Source organism: Haematobia irritans, chromosome 5 (genome assembly GCF_050003625.1).
Source record: "Haematobia irritans isolate KBUSLIRL chromosome 5, ASM5000362v1, whole genome shotgun sequence".
Taxonomy (NCBI): Eukaryota; Metazoa; Arthropoda; class Insecta; order Diptera; family Muscidae; genus Haematobia; species Haematobia irritans.
In genome coordinates this window covers 145,682,643-145,706,334 of record NC_134401.1, presented here as the reverse complement: position 1 = coordinate 145,706,334, position 23,692 = coordinate 145,682,643, and the positions used below count along the sequence as shown (strand labels likewise).

General features: G+C 26.5%; 1 protein-coding gene across 1 annotated transcript in view; it reads right to left on the bottom strand.

The window, feature by feature from the left end:
- Positions 1 to 23,692, bottom strand: part of Wnt2 (Wnt oncogene analog 2) — a 110,736-nt gene that overhangs the window by 6,082 nt on the left and 80,962 nt on the right. The window contains exon 2 of the mRNA XM_075312792.1: positions 1,827 to 2,044. Coding sequence (XP_075168907.1) covers positions 1,827 to 2,044 — 218 coding nt within the window. The remainder of the gene's footprint in view (positions 1 to 1,826; positions 2,045 to 23,692) is intronic.

Sequence of the window (23,692 nt, the reverse complement as noted above, 5' to 3'; positions counted from 1 at the left end):
TTTCAGTATTTATATATTGTTTTCTAAATAGGCCTTTTATTTTTTTTTAATATTTTTTTAATAAAAAAAATATATTTTTTTTAAATTCATTTGGTATCACATTTATATAGATTTTACAATGTTGTTTTTTATTATTTTTTCATTTTTTAAAATTTCTTCTACTTTTAATATTTAAATGTGTTTTCTAAATAGGACTTAAATGTAATAAAAAAATTTTTAATAAAAATTCATTTCTTAACTCATTTTTATAGATTTTCCAATTTTATTTTTTTAATTCTTTGCATTTAATTTCTATTTTTAGTATTTATATTTTGTTTTCTAAATAGGCCTTAATTTTTTTAATAAAAAATATTTTTTTAATAAAAAATATTTTTAATAAAAAAAAAATGTTTAATAAAAATATTTTTATAGAGTTTACAATTTTTTATTATTTTTATTGTATTGTTTATTTTTTTATTTTTTCTATTTTTAATATTTAAATTTGTTTTCTAAATAGGACTTCCGTTTTTGAATAAAAAATATTTTTTATTTTAAATTCATTTCGTAACACATTTTTATAGATTTATTTTTATTTTTTTTAATGTTTAATATTTAAATTTTTTCAAAATAGGACGTCCATTTTTTGAATAAAAAATATTTTTTTGGTTTTAAATTCATTTCTTAACTAATTTTTATATATTTTACAAATTTTACTTTTTATTTTTTTAATTGTTTACATTTCTTCTCTATTTTTAATATTTAATGCTAATCTTTTAAATTTGTGCCCTAAATATTTATTTTTTATTATTTTTTTTTAATTCTTTACATTTAATTTCTATTTTCAGTATTTATATATTGTTTTCTAAATAGGCCTTTTATTTTTTTTTAATATTTTCTTAATAAAAAAAATATTTTTTTATTTTAAATTCATTTCGTATAACATTTATATAGACTTTACAATGTTGTTTTTTATTATTTTTCGTTTTTTAAAATTTCTTCTACTTTTTACATTTAATTTCTATTTTCAGTATTTATATATTGTTTTTTAAATAGGCCTTTTATTTTTTTTTAATATTTTCTTAATAAAAAAAATATTTTTTTATTTTAAATTCATTTCGTATAACATTTATATAGACTTTACAATGTTGTTTTTTATTATTTTTTCGTTTTTTAAAATTTCTTCTACTTTTAATATTTAAATGTGTTTTCTAAATCGGACTTCCATTTTTTAATAAAATATTCATTTCTTAACTCATTTTTATAGATTTTCCAATTTTATTTTTTTAATTCTTTACATTTAATTTATATTATTAGTATTTATATTTTGTTTTCTAAATAGGCCTTAAACTTTTTTTAATAAGATTTTTTTTTTTATTTTTATAGAGTTTACTTTTTTTTATTATTTTTATTATATTGTTCAATTTTTTTTTTCTATTTTTAATATTTAAATTTGTTTTCTAAATAGGACTTCCGTTTTTTTTTTATAAAAAATATTTGTTTATTTTAAATTCATTTCGAAACACATTTTTATAGATTTATTTTTATTTTTATTTTTTTTTTAATTTTTGATGTTTAATATTTAAATTTTTTCAAAATAGGACGTCCATTTTTTTAATAAAAAAACATTTTTTTGGTTCTAAATTCATTTCTTAACTAATTTTTATAGATTTTAAAAATTTTACTTTTTATTTTTTTTTTTTAATTTTTTACATTTCTTCTCTATTTTTAATATTTAATGTTAATATTTTATTTTTTTCCTAAATAGACCCTCAAAAAATATCTTCTTTAAATTCTTATTACATCTCAATTTATATACCATTAATTGTTGCCTTATTTCTTTTACTTACCAACAAACATGACATGTCCAAAGACATCTCTCTTCCATACTTCCGAACAGTTCCATCGATGGCCTCTGAACTGATACTGACATTCATGGGCACCCAATTGATGACCCTCGCCCAATGCTATCAATGCATCTGGTGATTCAGTGCATAGCTGTCTCTGTTGGGGCGTTAGACCTGGTATACGGGCACACAAAAGTGATGATGTAAAACTGGATACTAATCTGACAAATAATTAATTGAAATCGAAAGCAATTTGTTAATAACAATGGCAATTATTACAACATTATAATACTAGACTATGCTCATCAGACAGCAAGGCTGACTCCTAACAACAAGAAAAATAAAAAAGAGAACAAAAAATCAAAATGACAAATCGTCTATTGTGACGGGAGTAAATGAGGGCCCATCACATCTACCAAAAAGCCACATTAGCAAACATCAGCTGGAGGAGCTCCAGTCACATCATAGTGAAGGGTGAGAATATCGTGAGCTCCATTGTATTGGAATCGCTTTGAAATCGCATGCAATTCATTCATTCGTTCGTTCATTCGTTTGGTGATAAATATGCCTTCAAATAATTAAAGCCCACACACACTTCACGCGAATCGCCATTCATATTCAATCTAACAATTGAATTTGAACGTATGTCGTATATTTTTAACATTTATTACTCCAAACTACTATGGAAGATTGTTAAATAGTTTTTACTACAATTTTTTTTTGTTTTCATTTTATTTTTCCATGAGCAAAAACATATGGGTTTTTGGTTAAAGACTTTTAACAGAAAGTGTGGCACAGTGGGTATTGGAGTGAACTAGTATGAAATGGAAGATTTAAGATTCTAATCACGTACGATTTTTTTTTATATAAAAGATTTCTGTATGGACAATTTTGGAGCCGAAACCGATACATTTTCTGTATAAAAAATTTGAAGTCGAATGTGACCAATTTTCTATAAAGAATATTAATATAAATAATATATAGAAAATTTCGAGGTGAATGCTATAAATTCCGATGAAATATCTGGATGGAAAATTTTGATCCGATGAACATTTTGAGTATATTTTCTATACACAAAAATTTTGAGCGACATACGATAAAATGCCTAGATAGAAAATTTTGATTTGAAGAAAATGTTGAGCTAAGTTTCTATAAAGAACACACAAAAAATATCAATTAATTTTCTTGTCAATATAATTAAAATTGTGTTTAAATTTGAGCTAACAACGTAATTTGTAAATACAATTACGACTTTAGTAATATTTTGTCACATTTGCAATCAATTTTGTTATATTAAAAAAAATTGTTTAATTTAATTGTTTAATTTAAATTTTTTTTGACAATAATTTTGTGTTCAAAAATTTTAATATTATTTTGTGTGAACATTTTTAGCTGAATGCGATAACATTTCTTGATAGAAAATTTTATTCTGTTTGTCGAAATTTCTGCATAGAAAATTTTGAGCCGTCTTGGATAAATTTTTCCTGCAGACTAATTTTTGGTATGGTAAATTTTGAGCCCAATGCGATACATTTTCGGCATAGAAAATCTTGAGTCGAAAACGATAATTTTTCAGTATATAACATTTTATGCCGTATTCAATAAAATTTTGAAAATTTTGAAACCGATGCCATAAAATTTCATTGTAGAGTATTGTGAGTCGTATGCTTTAAATTTTCTTATAAAAAAATTGAGCCACATGCGATAAATGTTTAGAACATTTTGAGTGGAATGCATTGAATTTTCAGTATAGAATACAATGAGCCGAATGCGATAAATTTTTTTCATAGTAAAATTTGAGCCCAATGCAATAAAATTTCCAGATAGAAAATTTTGAGGTGAATGCGATAAATTTTCTTTATAGAAAATTTTGAGCCGATTTGGATAAATTTTCTGTATAGAAAATTTTTGTGACAAATTTTGTATCAAGTACGATACGATTTCTGTAGAGAAATTTTTTATTCGAGTGCGATAATTTTTCTGTATACAAAATTTTTAACCGCATGCGATAAAAATATCTGTATAACAAATTTTGAATCGAATGCGATAAAAATTGTGGATGGAAAAAGTTTTGAACGAATTAGTTTTTGCTCAGAAAATGTTTAGCTGAATGTGATATTCGGTATGGAAAATTTTGAGCCAAATGTCATAAATGTTCAGAATGAAAAATTTGAGCCAAAAACCATCCTCTATAGAAATTGTGAGCCAAATGTCATAAATTTTCAGAATGAAAAATTTGAGCCAAAAACTATCCTCTATAGAAAATTTTTATTATTATTAGTTTTTGCACAGAAAATTTTTAGCTGAATGTGATATTCTGTATGGAAAATTTTGAGCCAAATGTCATAAATTTTCAGAATGAAAAATTTGAGCCAAAAACTATTCTCTATAGAAATTTTGAGCCAAATGTCATAAATTTTCAGAATGAAAAATTTGAGCCAAAAACTATTCTCTATAGAAAATTTTTAGCCGAAATCTATAAATTTTCTGTATACAAATGTTGAGCCAAATACAATACATTTTCTGTATAGATTAATAGAAAATATTATGTATATAGAATTTTTATCCTGATGCTGTATATTTTCTGTACAGAAAATTGTGTGCCGAATGGGATAAATTTTCCGTACCGAAAAATTTTTGGTATAGAAAATTTTTTAGCCTGATGCGATCAAATTTTTGTATAAAAAACCTTGAGCCAAACGGATGCAATAGAATTTTTGCGCCCAATGCTATAAATGCTTTGTATAGAAAATTTTGAGTCGCATGAGATAAATTTTCTGAACAGAAAATTTTGAGTGTGTTACAATAAATTGTCTGTATAGACATTTTGAGCCGAATGCGATAGATTTTCCATACATAAAAAAAATTGTCTGTATAGATTTTTTGAGCCGAATGCGATAAATTTTCCATACATAAAATAAAAAAATTGTCTGTATAGATATTTTGACCCGAATGCGATACATTTTCCATACATAAAAAAATTTTGGTATAGAAAATTTTGAATCCGATGCCATAAATTTTCTAGATAGAAAATTTTGAGTCCAAATGCGATACATTTTCTATAAAGAAAATTTTAAGTGGAATGCAATAAATTTTCAGCCGAATTCTATAAAATTTTCTTCATTGTAAAATTTGGCTCGAATGCGATAAATTTTCTTCATAGTAAAATTTAAGCCGAATGCAATAATGTTTCGGTATAGAAAAATTTAAGTTGATAAATTTTCTGTATAGAGAAATTCGAACCGAATGAGATAAATTTTTTGTACAGAAAAAATTTGTTTAGCCCCAGGCGATAAATGTTCCGTATACGAAATTGTGAAGCGCATGCGAGAAATATTCTTTATAAAAAATTTTGAGCCAAATGCGAAAAATTTTCTTTATAGAAATTTTTGTGTCGAATGTGCTTTTCTGTATTAAATTTTCTGAATAGATTAATAGAAAATATTCTGTATATAGAATTTTGATCCAGATGCGATATATTTTCTGTACAGAAAATTGTGAGCCGAATGGAATAAATTTTCCGTATCGAAAAATTTTTGGTATAGAAACTTTTAGCCTGATGCGATGAAATTTTTGTATAAAAAACCTTGAGCCAAACGGATGCAATAGAATTTTTGCGCCCAATGCTATGAATGCTTTGTATAGAACATTTTGAGTCGCATGAGATAAATTTGCTGAACAGAAAATTTTGAGTGTGTTGCAATAAATTGTCTGTATATAGTAAAATTTAAGCCGAATGCAATAATGTCTCGGTATAGAAAATTTTAAGTTGATAAATTTTCTGTGCAAAAAATTTTGAGTCCGATGCGATAAATTTTCTGTATAGAGAAATTCGAACCGAATGAGATAAATTTTTTGTACAGAAACAATTTTGTGAGCCCCAGGCGATAAATGTTTCGTATACAAAATTTTGAAGCGCATGCGAGAAATATTCTTTATAAAAAATTTTGAGCCAAATGCGAAAAATTTTCTTTATAGAAATTTTTGTATCGAATGTGATTTTCTGTATAGATTTTTTTTGGCGGTTGCGATAAATTTTCTGTATAAAAATTTTCGAGTCGCATGAGATAAATATTTTATATAGAAAATCTGAGGCGATAAATTAATTTTTTTTTTATATAGAAAATTTTGGTACTGATGCGATATAAAATTGTGGGCCATGCGATAAATTTTTTGTATAAAAAATGTTGATCCGTTTGCGATTTCTTTTATGTAAAGAAAATTTTGAGATGAATCCGATAAATTTTCTAACTAGAAATTCTTGAATTTGTTATGATATATTCTCTGTATATAAAATGATGAATTTTCTGCATTGAAAATTTTGAGCCGATTGGGATAAAGTATATATAGGATGTATAGGAAATTTGGAATAGAATACGATCAACTTTTTGTATACAAATTTTTTCTGTATAGAAAAGTTTTAGACGAGTGCTATAATTTTTCTTTATAAAGATTTTGAGTCTGATGCGATAATTTTCCATACATACAATTGTGAAGCAAATGCGATAAATGTTTTGTATATAAAATTTTGTGCTGCATTCGATAGGTTTTTTTGTATAGAAAATTTTGTGGCTGTTGCGATAAAATTTCTGTATAAAAATTTTCGAGTTGCATGAGATAAATATTTTATATAGAAAATCTGAGGCTATAAATTTTCTATATAGAAAAATTTGGGCCAAATGAAATACATTTTTTGATAATTTTCCATACATACAATTGTGAAGCAAATGCGATAAATTTTCTGTATAAAAATCTTTATGTCGCATGAGATAAATATTTTATATAGAAAATCTGAGGCTATAAATTTTCTATATAGAAAAATTTGGGCCAAATGTCATAAATTTTTTGATAATTTTCCATACATACAATTGTGAAGCAAATGCGATAAATTTTTTGTATATAAAATTTTGTGCTGCATTCGATAGGTTTTTTGTATAGAAAATTTTGTGGCTGTTGCGATAAAATTTCTGTATAAAATTTTTGGAGTGCCATGAGATAAATATTTTATATAGAAAATCTGAGGCTATAAATTTTCTATATAGAAAAATTTGGGCCAAATGCCATAAATTTTTTGAATGAAAATTTTAAGCCAAAAACTATTGAGAAGCATAAAATTTTTTTTGAGCCTAATGCGATAAATTTTTTGTTATAAAAAAAATTTTGAGTCGAATGCGATAAATTGCATGTATAGACAATTTGAGGCAAATGCGTTACATTTTCTGTGTAGAAAATTTTAAACCCAATGTGATAAATTTCAAAATTTTGGGTCGAATGCTATAAAATTTTTATATAGAAAATTTTCAGCCATAAGGGAAAATTTTTTATATAGAAAATTTCGAGCCATATATCCTTATTTCTCATCATTTGAACCGAATGCGATAAATTTTTTGTTATAAAAAATTTTGAACCGAATGCCATAAATTGCATGTATAGATAATTTTAAGCCCAATGCGATAAATTTCAAAATTTTGGGTCGAATGCTATAAAATTTTTATATAGAAAATTTTCAGCCGTAAGCAAAAAATTTTTATATAGGAAATTTCGAGCCATATTTGCGTATTTCTCATCACTGTCCTCAAATATGTTATGTGTCACCCTCCACCTCGAGCATTTCCGCCAATGGCAAATTTTGCACTATATTTCATGTAATAATCAGGTAATTGTATGCCATGAATGAATCAATGAAAAACAAAAAAAAAAAAACCAACTGGCGGCGCTGATGGCGGCACAAGTTTTTTTTTTTTAAAATTAAAATCACTCTAACAATGGAGTAAACTTTAACAAAATGGTTATATGTGTGTCTCTTCTAAAAACGCCTCTACCCATTCATATGGATCATAATATACTTCTAGTTTTACTATTGGCGGCATTTTATTATTATTTAACGCAAGAGGCAAAGATAGAGCGAGAGAGTGAGGGAGGATGGTGATCTTTGGTTTGCGGGCGGTTATGTTAATCAGCCTTTGAACCATGGCTTTAAGAGTTTAGCTCTAAGCTGGATAAGATTAATGCGTTAACATGACGATTTCATGCTGTGTCAAATTGCTACCAATCCAAAAGACAAAACTACGGCCAATACAATCGCTGACAATAGAATGCATTACAATGTGAATGGATAATGCATGTATAAGAGCCATAAGCATTATGTCCACCTACGTTGGCATTTCTGGGAGGAGGGGTGGTGGATAGTGGGGAAGACTTTGCTTAAGATGAATGATAATTACATAGAGCTTTGCTTTATGGTAAAATGGACAGAGAGTATAGTTGGAAATTAATTCGATTTTCTATCTGGACTTTACTACTCTGGACATGATCACTGATGACATTTTGCATTTGTCACTTCAAAGCATTTCCAATGCTACTAATCTCCCCCCTTTATTTGTTATCTGGGAGGGAGAGAAAAAATATAATCCCTAATAATCGTTGTTAAGCTATCTGATCATTATTTTATAAGCATTTGTCGTATGCCATTTGTCGTTTGTCATGTCATTATTTTGATTTTTATTAGATTTAACATTAGATTCATTACACTTCGTTAGATTAGTGACAACGATTACAAGGAAGCCATTATGGTGATGAGTCTCATGCAGTTATATGCATGGAATTAAACTGGTCATTTAAATATATTAAGATTATTAACAAAATGACAAGGAAACTCGACATTTATGCGATCTTGACCGATGTGATTATATATGGTACCGAGTTAAAAAAATAAATGAAGGGGTTTATTTTTATCTTTTTAGCAACATTTTATTTCTATAGAAAAATTTGTTAAAATTTTATTTCTATAGAAAATTTTGTCAAAACTTCATTTCTATAGAAAATTTCTCAAAATTTCATTTCTATACAAAATTTTTCAAAATTGTATTTCCATAGAAAATTTTGTTAAAGTTTTATTTCCACAGAAAATTTTGTCACAATTTTATTTCAACAGAAAATTTTGTCACAATTTTATTTCTATAGACAATTTTGCCAAGATTGTATTTCTATAGAATATTTTGTCAACATTCTATTTATATTGAAAATTTTATAAATTTTTTTTCTAAATAGAAAATTTTTTTAATTATTATTTTTTTTTTAATTTTGTCAAGATTTTATTTCTACAGAAAATTTTGTCAAAATTTTACTTTTATAGAAATCTTTGCCAAAATTTTTTTCTACATAGAAAATTTTGTCAATGTTTTACTTTCACAGAAAATTTTGTCACAATTTTATTTCGACAGAAAATTTTGTCACAATTTTATTTCTAAAGACAATTTTGCCAAAATTGTATTTCTATAGAATATTTTGTCAACATTCTATTTATGTAGAAAATTTTGTAAATTTTTTTCTAAATAGAAAATTTTGTTAATTTTTTTTTTAGTTTTATAAAAATTTTGTCAAGTTCTTATTTCTACAGAAAATGTTGTCAAAATTTTATTTGTATAGAAGTCTTTGCCAAGATTTTTTTCTACGTAGAAAATTTTGTCAATATTTTACTTCCACAGAAAATTTTGTCACAATTTTATTTCTATAGACAATTTGCCAAAATTGTATTTTTATAGAATATTTTGTCAACATTCTATTTACATAGAAAATTTTGTAAATTTTTTTCTAAATAGAAAATTTTGTTAATTTTTTTGTTTTCTAAAAAATTTTGTCAAGATCTTATTTTTACAGAAAATTTTGTCAAAATTTTATTTGTATAGAAATATTTGCCAAGATTTTTTTCTACATAGAACATTTTTTCAATATTTTACTTTCACAGAAAATGTCATTTTTATACCCTGCTCCACACTGTGGAACAGGGTATTATAAGTTAGTGCATATGTTTGCAACACGCAGAAGGAGACGAGATAGACACATGGTGTCTTTGGCAAAAATGCTCAGGGTGGGCTCCTGAGTCGATATAGCCATGTCCGTCTGTCCGTGAACACATTTTTGTAATCAAAGTCTGGGTCGCAGTTTTAGTCCAATCGACTTCAAATTTGGCATAAGTATGTATTTTGGCTCAGAATAGATCCCTATTGATTTTGGAAGAAATCGGTTCAGATTTAGATATAGCTCCCATATATATCTTTCGCCCGATATGGACTAACACGGTTCCAGAAGCCAGAGTTTTACCCCAATTTGGTTGAAATTTTGCACAGGGAGTAGAATTAGCATTGTTGCTATGCGTGCCAAATTTGGTTGAAATCGGTTCAGATTTAGATATAGCTCCCATATATAGCTTTCGCCCGATTTACACTCATATGACCACAGAGGCCAATTTTTAGTTCCGATTTAGTTGAAATTTTGCACAGGGAGTAGAATTAGCATTTTAACTATGCGTGCCAAATTTGGTTGAAATCGGTTCAGATTTAGATATAGCTCCCATATATATGTTTTTCTGATTTCGACAAAAATGGTCAAAATACCAACATTTTCCTTATAAAATCGCCACTGCTTAGTCGAAAAGTTGTAAAAATAACTCTAATTTCCCTAAACTTCTAATACATATATATATCGAGCGATAAATCATAAATAAACTTTTGCGAAGTTTGGTTAAAATTGCTTCAGATTTAAATGTTTCCCATATTTATACCCTTCACCACTACTGTGGTACAGGGTATAATAAGTTTGTGCATTTGTATGTAACGCCAAGAAGGAGTAATCATAGACCAACCTTTTAGTATACGGATCGGCTTAGAATTAAATTCTGAGTCGATTTAGCGATGTCCGTCTGTCTGTCTGTCCGTCTGTCTGTCTGTTGATGTATTTTTGTGTGCAAAGTACAGCTCGCAGTTTTAGTCCGATTGTCCTATAATTTGGTATAGGGTCCTGTTTCGGCTCAAAGACGATCCCTATTGATTTTGGAAAAAATCGGTTCAGATTTAGATATAGCTGCCATATATATTTTTCGCCGATCTGGTCATAATTGACGTGTATATCAACCGATCTTCCTCAAATTCCGTACATCCGAATATTTTATGGGTCTCGGAAAACTTGCAAAATACCAGCCAAATTGGTTCAGATTTAGATATAGCTCTCATATATAGCTTTCGCCCGATTTACACTCATTTGCCCAAAGAGGCCAATTTTTAACTCCGACTTGGTTGAAATTTGGCACAGGGAGTAGAATTAGCATTGTAACTATGCGTGCCAAATTTGGTTGAAATCGGTTCAGATTTGGATATATCTCCCATATATAGCTTTCGCCCGATTTACACTCATATGACCACAGAGGCCAATTTTTAACTCCGATTTAGTTGAAATTTTGCACAGGGAGTAGAATTAGCATTAAAACTATGCGTGCCAAATTTGGTTGAAATCGGTTCAGATTTGGATATATCTCCCATATATAGCTTTCGCCCGATTTACACTCATATGACCACAGAATCCAATTTTTTTGCTCTGATTTAGTTGAAATTTTGCACAGGGAGTAGAATTAGCATTGTAGCTATGCGTGCCAAATTTAGTTGAAATCGGTTCAGATTTAGATATATCTCCCATATATAGCTTTCGCCCGATTTACACTCATATGACCACAGAGGCCAATTTTTAACTCCGATTTAGTTGAAATTTTGCACAGAGAGTAGAATTAGCATTGTTGCTATGCGTGCCAAATTTGGTTGAAATCGGTTCAGATTTATATATATGTTTTTCTGATTTCGACATATATATGTTTTTCTGATTTCGACAAAAATGGTCAAAATACCAACAATTTCCTTGTAAAATCGCCACTGCTTAGTCGCAAAGTTGTAAAAATGACTCTAATTTTCCTAAACTTCTAATACATATATATCGAGCGATAAGTCATAAATAAACTTTTGCAAAGTTTCCTTAAACTGCTTTAGATTTAAATCTTTCCCATATTTTTTTACTAACATTGTGTTCCACCCTAGTGCATTAGCCGACTTAAATTTTGAGTCTATAGATTTTGTAGAAGTCTATCAAATTCTTCCAGATCGAGTGATATTTAAATGTATGTGTTTGGGACAAACCTTTATATATAGCCCCAAACACATTTGACGGATGTGATATGGTATCGAAAATTTAGATCTACAAAGTGGTGCAGGGTATAATATAGTCGGCCCCGCCCGACTTTAGACTTGCCTTACTGGTTTTTACTAACATTGTGTTCCACCATAGTGCATTAGCCGACTTAAATTTTCAGTCTATAGATTTTGTAGAAGTCTATCAAATTCTGTCCAGATCGAGTGATATTTAAATATATATATTTGTGGCAAACCCTTATATATAGCCCCCAACACATTTGACGGATGTGATAGGTTAGGTTAGTGGTGCAGGGTATAATATAGTCGGCCCCGCCCGACTTTAGACTTTCCTTACTTGTTTACCATATAGAAAATTGTGTCAAAATTTTCTTTCTATTTGTTTTGTTATTGTTGGTTTTGTTCCTTAAGCATTGTTGTTGTTTTTTATTGCAGCTTAAAACCATACATTGAGTAAACTGCAAGTGTAGCTTAACCAACAGAGGAAAAGAATGTTTGTCAAATTTATTTGGGCAAAGCCCTATAGACTGCAAGATGGTTGGATGGACGCACGTTTCGGAATTACCACATTCCTCATCAGCATCCTCTACTTGCAGCAAAACTATCAACCAATTATCAGAATAAATTCAGGCAGTTTATTAAACCCAACAAAAACCATACCTCCGAAAAAAGGTTTTACATTGATAGCCGGCTTATGCCAAAATAAATTCGAAACAAACATATCTCTTTTCCTATACCACTGTCAAATCATCGATTTGAATTCAGTTGGCTGGGTTTATTTTGAGCGTGCCTTCTCTTCTTTTTCCATTTGTTTTATTTTCTTTCTATTTAAAAAATTTTGTTAATTTTTTTGTTTTTGTCAAGATTTTATTTCTACAGAAAATTTTGTCAAAATGTTATTTGTATAGAAATCTTTGCCCAGATTTTTTCTATATAGAGCATTTTGTCAATATTTGACTTTCACAGAAAATTTTGTCAATGTTTTTCCACACAGAAAAAACATTTTTTTCTATTTAAAAAATTTTGTTAATTTTTTTATAGAAAATTTTGTCAATATTTTATTTCCACAGAAAATTTTGTCACAATTTTATTTCCATAGACAATTTTGGCAAAATTTTATTTCTATAGAAAATTTTGTCAAGATTTTATTTATGCAGAAAATTTTGTTAAAATTTTATCTTTGCCAAGATTTTTTTCTATATAGAAAATTTTGTCAATATTTTATTTTCACAGAAAATTTTGTCAATTTTTTTTTTCATATAGCAAAATTGTGTCAATTTTTTTTATTTAAAAAATGTTGTTGATTTTTTTTTTATTTTCTATAAAAAAAATCAACAACATTTTCAATTTGAAGATTTTATTTCTACAGAAAATTTTATTTATATAGAAAATTTTGTCAAGATTTTATTTCGACAGAACATTTTGTAAAAATTTTATTTATATAGAAAATTTTGTCAAGATTTTATTTCCACAGAAAATTTTGTCACAATTTTATTTCCGTAGACAATTTTGCCAAAAGTTTATTTCTATCGAAAATTTTTTCAACATTTTATTTATATAGAAAATTTAGTCAATTTTTTTTCTACATAGAAAATTTTTTCACAATTTTATTTCTATAGAAAATTTTGCCAAAATTTTATTTTTTTTTGTCAAATTTTGTAAAAAATTTTTTCTATATTGAAAGTGTTGTCAAAATGTTATTTCTAAAGAAAAATTTTGCCAATTTTTTTTGTATTTAGAATATATTTTCAAAATTTTATTTCTATAGATAATTTTGTCAACATTTTATTTCTAAAGAAAATTTTGTAAATTTTTTTCTATAGAAGATTTTGTCAAAGTTTTATTTCTATAGAAATTGTTGTCAAAATTTTCTTTATATAGTAATCTTTTTCAAAATTTTCTACAGAATCAAAATTTTGACAAAATTCTATTTCTATAGAAAATTTTGTCAAAATTCTATTTCTATAGAAAATTTTGTCAATTTTGTAACAATTTTATTTCCATAGACAATTTTGCCAAAAGTTTATTTTTTATCGAAAATTTTGTCAACATTTTATTTATGTAGAAAATTTTGTCAATTTTTTTTTCTATATAGCAAATTTAGTCAATTTTTTTATAGAAAATTTTGTCACAATTTTATTTCTACAGAAAATGTTGTCACAATTTTATTTCTATAGAAAGTTTTGCCAAAATTTTATTTTGCAAATTTATATTTTTTTTGTCAAATTTTATCAAAAATTTTTTTCTATATTGATTCGGGCGAAGGAATCTTTTCACAGCCTTTAGTATAGATCTGGCTGGGAGAGATAAAGGTTGTGGAAAGATACATTCGCCCGAATCGAAACATGTACAGTCCAGGCGTGTAAAGATTTACATCTGGCGTTTTTGTTTTTTTGCAATGACTCTATTAATCATGTTCCTTAATCTAAATCTGTCCATAAAGCTCGATTAATAATTGTAAAATTAGATATAATGCATTTGGTCGTTAATTGCCTGTTTCGGTATCAGGCTAATATGAAATATAAATTTCATTCCTATAAAAAATTTTGTCAAACTTTCATTTTATAGACAAATTTTCAAAATGTTATTTCTATAGACAATTTTGCCAAAATTTTATTTCTATAGAAAATGTTGTCAAAATTTTATTTCTATAAAAAAAATTGTCAACATTTTATTTCTATAAAAAAAAATTGTCAAAATTTTATTTCTATTGAACAATTTGTAAAAATTTAATGTCGCCAAAATGTTATTTCCATGTAGAAAATTTTGTCAACATTTTTTGTATAAAAAATTTTCTTAAAATTTTATTTCTATATGGGAAATTTTCTCAACTACTTAAATATTTAGAAATAAATGTTCGTTCATAAATACAAGGAACTCCCATTTTCATATTTCCAGCATGTCGAAGACGATCACCAGTCATTTGGTGTTGTGTTTCGAAATGTTGAATTCTCGAAATCTTGAATTCCTCATCAATTTCCGAATCGAAGATATCAGTTTTCATAAGTTTCAATGAAAAAAAAAAATAAATAAATAAAAAAGCAACAGTAATTTTTTCAAATACAATAAGTCCATTTTAAAATTTAACCTTCGATATTTGGCATTAACGAACTGAGATTTTAAACTCTATGACGAGTTGTGAATTTTGTCTCACACACAAAAAATTTTTTTCTGATTCAATCACGAAATTAATTGATACAATTAATTTTTTAATTGAAATGTCTTCAATCACAGAAATGATAGTATCAATTAAAAAATTAATTGGCAGTCAATTAAAAAATTAATTGATTTAATTAAAAAATTAATTGATACTATTAATTTGTTTGATTGATTTTTATTTCAATTAAAAAATTTCTTGATTCAATAAAATTTTTAATTGAAAATTTTTTAAAACTCAATTAAGATTTTAATTGGAAAAAATTTCGTGAAATTTTTTTCTGTGCATGATAAAGTTTGCAAAAACCGACTACATTTGTATAGAAAACAAGAGCTTGGAAAAGAGTTTATATAAAACTGAGCTACAATTCACCGGTATGTAATTAATCCTTGAATACGAATAATTTTGCACATGCATATGTCCTGTCGATTTGAGTCGTTTTTTTTTTTAAATATCCAAAATCAATATTCGATTTATGTATTGCTATTAACAGGTAGCCTATCTCAGCAGTCTAATATTCTATCTTTTCATCCTTTTCCATTGGAAGTACTGACATTCTACTGAATTACTTTCACTTTATCAGACTTTTCGTTTTATGGACCTAATATACCTCTCTTTCTTTCTCTCCCACAATTGATCTTCATATGATGCGAAGATTGATTACTTCCCTTCCCTTGCTTAGATTACCAAAATGTATGCATTCATTTTCAAGGTGCTCCATGATCGGGGTTTCCCCCCAAAAGCCGTAAACCCTAACATTTTATTTGGTATTGTGATCTACGAATGCCGCCAAATCAAATCTGCCCACATCCTCAGTAAAATTTTTTATGATTATTTCGGTCTTTGAGTTTCTTTTTATTCCAACTGCCGGTACCACACACTGAAAATGATGATGTAGTCCCCATTAATTGTCTGTGGCACGACTTGGCAGTTAATTGTCTTAATTCCGCCATAATTACATAAATCATATTGCATTTAACTTCAGGTGCATTTCAGACTGAATTTCCACGGCGCGCCAACCAATCACAATCACACAGCCAAAAGACACGGAGGCAAAAGCAACATAGTCTATAGCACAGTGCCCCCCTTTAATGGTGAACAACAATGACAAATGCATCACCCTGACGTATGAGTGACCCCTAAGGTGATTTTGTGCCATAATAAAACTTCATTCTTTTTTTTTCAGATGTCTGATTTGATCACTTTGCCTGGTTTTGGAAGTAAAACTGACGGCCGTTTTCCATGCCATCGGTTTAAGGATGCCTTAAGCTTTGATGTTGATGGTGGCCTATCATCCGGAACAACTTTTGATATTTTTATGATATAACATTTTATTATTTTTCAGATGTTGCTGTTAACACATTGTTTCAATAATGTTTAATGTAATAGAAAAAAATAATATTTTTTAATGGAGTATCATATTACAAATTCATGTTTACATAAAAAAAACTAATAAAACGGCATAATAAATAATTTGCGACTAACGTAGTTGACATAATTGAATTTTGATTAATATTAATTACATAAAATTCATTCGTTATGCAATTGATTTTCAGTATACATTGTGAACTTCTATATAATTAGGGAATGATTTAGGAAAAACTGCTAAACTTTCTTATTTTTTTGAATTCATTTTAATGAAGTTCTATGAAGTTAAGTTTTCTATGCCATGAAGAAATTTTGCATATGTAATTTATAAAAAAAAATAATTTTATATTAGTCCCTTAAACAGCCATCTGTACCGAGAATGAAGCCATTTCCAATTCGGGAAAATCCCAATAAAAAGAGTTATTCTCCATAACATCAATAATAATTTTGGGGTTAATTGCCAGTGTTCAGTGCATCGATAATGATGTTAGATGGTAATATTACCCTTGAAAAAATAAGTAAAAGAAAGACAAAAGAAAAATGGTGAAGATAATCTGTGTGAAATTCTTCCTACCACAAATATTCAACAAGTATATACGGCTGCAAGTCCGTGCCCTCCACGATGGATTGCGTAGAAATTTCTATAGAAATATAATTCAGTTCTTGACCGATTTATATAGGGAAGTCTACAAATGTTTATGAAATTTTGCGCGGTAATTAGTGAGCCATAATTGAAATATGGTGGTCGCTTTATATGGAGGCTATATAAAGGGTGGTTAAATTGTAAGGGCCGATGTTGAATGTGAACCACACCTAAACGCCAAGTTTTTTTCCGAATTTTATTTGAGATTTCTCTGTTTCGTGAATGGGCAGAATGGTTCCAAGAAAACAGTGGATAATCAATTTTCGAAGAAAATCATCTTCAGTGATGAGGCACATTTTCACCTCAGTGGATTCGTCAATAAACAGAATTGCCACATTTGGGCGAATGAGAATCCAAGAGTGATTGTCGAAAAACCAATGCACCCACAAAGAGTGACTGTTTGGTTCAGTTTATGGGCTGGCGGCATCATCGGGCCGTATTTTTTCCAAAATGAGGCCGGTCAGCAGTTACTGTGGATGGTGTTCGCTATCGTGAGATGATAACGAACTTTTTATGGCCCGAATTTGAAGATATGGATATGGACGATATGTGGTTTCAGTAGGACGGTGCCACTTGCCACACAGCTAACGAAACAATGGCTCTTTTGCGCAACAAATTCAATGGCCGTGCTATCTCACGTAATGGCGATGTCAATTGGCCGCCAAGATCATGTGATTTGACACCGTTGGACTTTTTTCTTTGGGGTTATTTGAAAGAAAAGATGTACGTCGATAAGCCAGCAACAATTCAAGAGCTAAACGATGAGATAATTCGACACATAAACGGCATAGAACCTCCATTATATCTCAGCGTCATCGAAAATTTGGACCATCGGATGAAGGTGTGCCACCGAGGTCGCGGCGCCCATTTGGCCGATATTTTGTTACATACATAATTAAGTAATACCAATATATCACAATAAAATAAAATTACAATAATTTCCTAAATAGTTTGTGTTTTATTCAAAATCAACATCGGCCCTTGAAATTTTAACCACCCTTTACAATCATGAACACGGTTGCCATTGTTGATAAAATTCTGCCACAAATGGTAGATTTCTTACTGTTTGGTAGATTGGTAGAATTCTTGATGTTTTGGTAGATTTCACAAAATATTTCTCTCAAACTAAGACGTACTTCATAAATTTTCTGTAGAAATAAAAGTTTGACAAAATTTTCTATAGAAATAAAATTTTGACAAAATGTTCTATAGAAATAGAATTTTAACAAAATTTTCTATAGAAATAAAATTTTTATAAAATTTTCTATAGAAATAAAATTTTGAAAAAATTTTCTATAGAGATCAAATTTTGACAAAATATTCTATAGAAATAAATTTTGACCAAATGTTCTATAGAAATCAAATTTTGACTAAATTCTCTATAGATATAAATTTTGACAAAATGTTCTATAGAAATAAAATTTTGACAAAATGTTCTATAGGAATAAATTTTGACAAAATGTTCTATAGAAATCAAATTTCTCTATAGAAATAAAATTTTGACAAAAATTTCTATAGAAATCAAATTTTGACAAAATTTTTTGTACACCCAGAAAAAAAGGGGCTCTCATGTCAACTGAACTTTCTTTTAGTTCATGAAGATTAGTTGATTTTATTTAAATTTTGCCCAATGTTAATAAATGTTTCTTATTTGAATAATTTTTTGCTAACTTTAATGACGTGAACTAAAAATAAGAACAAAAAACTTGTATACAAATATAGTGCACAATTTTACTAAAAAATAAAATAGTTCATATTTTCCTAAAGTGGCAGAAGTTTGCTTAAATTGAGTTCATAAATCTCTCAAATGTGTAAACTTATTTGTAACATATTGCAATAAGAAAACTATTTTAGTTAAAATTTTCTAAAACAAACCTAAATTTTCTTCCCCGGTGGGTACACTTTTTTTTGGTGTAGAAATAAAATTTTATAAAAAATTTTCTATAGAAATAACATTTTGACAAAAAATTTCTATAGAAGTAAAATTTTGACAAAATTTTCTAAAGAAATAAAATTTTGACAAAATTTTCTATGGAAATAAAATTTTGACAAAATTTTCTATACAAACAAAATTTTGACAAAATTTCCATAGAAATAAAATGTTGACAAAATTTTCCGCAAAAATCAAATTTTCTATGGTGATCAAAATTTTCTATAGAAATACAATTTTGACAAAATTTTCTATAGAAATAAAATTTTGATAAAATTTTCTATAGAAATAAAATTTTGACAAAATTTTCTATAGAAATAAAATTTTGACAAAATTTTCTATGGAAATAAAATGGGTACACTTTTTTTTGGTGTAGAAATAAAATTTAAAAAAAAAAATTTCTATAGAAATACCATTTTGACAAAAAATTTCTATAGAAATAAAATTTTGACAAAATTTTCTATAGAAATAAAATTTTGACAAAATTTTCTATGGAAATAAAATTTTGACAAAATTTTCTATACAAACAAAATTTTGACAAAATTTCCATAGAAATAAAATGTTGACAAAATTTTCCGCAAAAATCAAATTTTCTATGGTGATCAAAATTTTCTATAGAAATACAATTTTGACAAAATTTTCTATAGAAATAAAATTTTGATAAAATTTTCTATAGAAATAAAATTTTGACAAAATTTTCTATAGAAATAAAATTTTGACAAAATTTTCTATGGAAATAAAATTTTGACCAAATTTTCTATGGGAAAAAAAATTTTGACAAAATTTTCTATACAAACAAAATTTTGACAAAATTTCCATAGAAATAAAATTTTGACAAAATTTTCTGTAGAAATGAAATTTTCTATGGAAATAAACTTCTGACAAAATTTTCTATAGAGATCAAATTTTGACAAAATTTTCTATAGAAATAAAATTTAGCAAAATTTTCTATAGAAATCAAATTTTGACAAAATGTTTTATAGAAATCAAATTTTGACCAAATTTTCTATAGAGATCAAATTTTGACAAAATGTTCTATAGAAATCAAATTTTGACCAAATTCTCTATAGAAATAAAATTCTGGCAAAATTCTCAATAGAAATAAAATTTTGACAAAATTTCTATTGAAATAAAATTTTGACAAAATTTCCACAGAAATAAAATTTTGACAAAATTTTCTGTAGAAATCAAATTTTTACCAAATTTTCTATAGAAATAAAATTTTTAAAAACTTTTCTACACACAAAAAAAAAATTTTTTCTGGTTCAATCACGAAATTAATTGATCCAATTAATTTTTTAATTGAAATGTCTTCAATCACAGAAATGATAGTATCAATTAAAAAATTAATTGAAGGTCAATTAAAAAATTAATTGATCCAATTAAAAAATTAATTGATACTATTAATTTTTGTGATTGATTTTTGTTTCAATTAAAAAATTTGTTGAATCAATTAAATTTTTAATTGAATATTTTTTAAAACTCAATTAAAATTTTAATTGGAAAAATTTTCGTGAATTTTTTTTCTGTGTATAGAAATAAAATTTTGACAAAATTTTCTATAGAAATCAAATGTTGACAAAATTTTCTATAGAAATAAAATTTTCATAAAATTTTCTATGGAAATAAAATTCTGACAAAATTTTCTATAGAGATCATATTTTGACAAAATTTTCTATAGAAATAAAATTCTGGCAAAATTCTCTATAGAAATAAAATTTTGACAAAATTTCTATAGAAATAAAATTTTAACAAAATGTTCTATAGAAATGAAATTTTTAAAACCTTTTCTATAGAAATAAAATTTTTATAAAATTTCCTATAGAAATAAAATTTTTATAAAATTTACTATAGAAATAAAATGTTGACAAAATTTTCTATAGAGATCAATTTTTGACAAAATTTTCTATAGAAGTCAACTTTTGATAAAATGGTTTCACTATAAATCTTTCACAGACAGTTTTAGAGACATTATCGTCTTATTTATTAAAATCAATCATCGCCAAATCTTAGATTCATTCTCCAAATATTAGTTCCTTGACGACTGTTAGGCTTCCAAACTGGTTCTATAAAATCAAAATTTGTCATACACGTGCTCTCATACACATTTTTCCCGTTTAATTCGGTAGCTTAATAACCCACTGAATAACTGCTAAATGACTCAAATTGGAAGAGAAAAAAGTGGCAGATTTTTTTTTGTAATTCTACTAAACAACAAATCGTAATTTTCTATGACATGTATTTCACACTTGATCTGACTTCCGAAAACTGGTTCACTTCCAAAAATTTGGTCAAACTGTCTTCCTTCTACACAGAAAAAAATATCACCAAAATATTTCCAATTAAAAAGTTAATTGAAGTTGAAATTTTTATCAATTAATAAATTAATTGATACAATTAACTTTTTAATCATGATAGAAACATTAAGTTAATTAAGTCAATGATTGAAAATTTTAAAATTTGTAATTAAAAAATTAATTGATACAATTAACTTTTTAATCTAATTCGGAAGACTAATTAAAAATGTATTTCAAACAATCATTTGTTAATCCAAATAAAAACTCTAAGCCAATTCAGAAAGTAATTAAAAATAGTTACCTTTTTTAATTAATAAATTAATTGAGTTTTGCAATCAACATCAATTAAATTTTTAATTGAATCAATTAAAAAATTAATTGAAATTTGCTGAAAAAATCAATTAATTTTTTAATCAAGAATTTTTTCTATGCCCAATTAAAACTGTGATTGATACTATCATTTTCGTGATTGAAGACATTTCAATTAAAAAATTAATTGGATCAATTAATTTGGTGATTGAATCAGAACAAAATTTTTTTGTGTGTAACACAGAGTGACTTGAAAGCAACGGGCTTGTCAAGAATCTAAATGGAATCCCGTCGTCATTTAACAGTTTTGAGCATCACACCAAATCACACCACAAAAAATCGTCCATATGAATCGTTGGAATCTTTAGCATCGCGTGATAAAATTTTTACTATGTCTGTCCGAGAAGCTGTAAAGAAGAACTTCACTTCACATTGAGGTGGCATGTGAACATCTGTCAAATGTTTTTTTTTTCAGTTTTTCTGTGTTTTTTTTTTTTTTTGTTCCATCTGGAAAATTTCTGCCCAAAACGAATTCCTGCAAAATAAAATCTAAACTAAACTGGTTATGTGCCAGTATGTTAATGTTTAACTTAAAGCAAAGGCATGCTAATAAACTCGGGAAAAGTCATTGCACAAATGTGCGTATAATTATTACTAGACTATGAATTGTGGTTAACTAGAGCAATTGGCAAATCATGGGGAACTAAAGAAAGAAAAACCAAGCAGTGGGATTTTCTTTTTTGTCTTTTTATTAGCAGAACTGTTAACAATGTGATTTGCTGTAACAGATAATAGACATGCAATGCTATAACAAGCAGTAAAATTCAAAGAAACACTCTCCTAAGGATGAGAGTATAATAACCTCCTTAAGAGACTGAGGCAAGCTAGCCATGTCCGTCTATCCGTCTATTGAAATCACGGTAGCTTTCGGATAATAAGAACTTGCAATACTCCAAACCACTATAACCATATAGTGGTCTCTATAAGCTTATCGCCAGTTGGACTTCTTGAATATTACTAGAAAGCCTAATAATTGGATGGATATTACTAAAATGTTATGCTAGCTTCAGAACGACAGAAACATGGTCTTGAACAAATTATATTTGTAGATTTAGTAGCCTAAAATAAAGTTAAGTTTATATTTTATATTACGTCAATTTTTTTTATTGTGGAGACTCACAGAGCTATTTGGGACAGACCAACCGTTGGAGGGCTGACAATAATAAAATTTTGACAAATTTTTCCATAGAAATAAAATTTTGACAAAATTTTCTAGAGAAATAAAATTTTGGCAAAATATTCTATAAAAATAAAATTTTGACAAAATATTCTAAAGAAATAAAATTTTGACACAATTTTCTATAGAAATAAAATATCTACAAAAATTTTTATAGAAATAACATTTTTAAAAAATTTTCTATAGAAATAAAATTTTGACAAAATTTTGTATAGAAATAAAATTTTGACAAAATTTTCTATGGATATACAATTATGACAAAATATTCTATAGGAATACAATTTTGACAAAATTTTCTATAGAAATAAAATTTTCACAAAATTTTCTATAGAAAAAAATTTTGAAAAAATTTTCTATAGAAATAAAATATTTACAAAAATTTTTATAGAAATAAAATTTTGACAAAATTTTCTATGGAAACACATTTTTGACAAAATATTCTATACAAATAAAATGTTTACTAAATTTCCCATAGAAATAAAATTTTGACAAAATTTTCTATAGAAATAAAATTTTGACAAAATTTTCTACAGAAATAAAATTTTGACAAAATTTTCTATAGAAATAAAACTTTGACCAATTATTCTGTAGAAATACGATTTTGACAAAATTTTCTACAGAAATAAAATTTTGACAAAATTTTCTATAGAAAAAATATTTTGACAAAATTTTCTATAAAAATAAAATTTTGACAAAAGTTTCTATATAAATAAAATGTTGACAAAATTTTCTATAGAAATAAAATTATGACAAAATATACTCTAGAAATACAATTTTGACAAAATTGTCTATAGAAATAAAATTTTGACAAAGTTTTTATAGAAATAAAATTTTGACAAATTTTTCTATGGAAACACATTTTTGAAAAAATATTCAATACAAATAAAATGTTTACTAAATTTTCTATAGAAATAAATTTTTGACAAAATTTTCTATAGAAATAAAATTTTAACA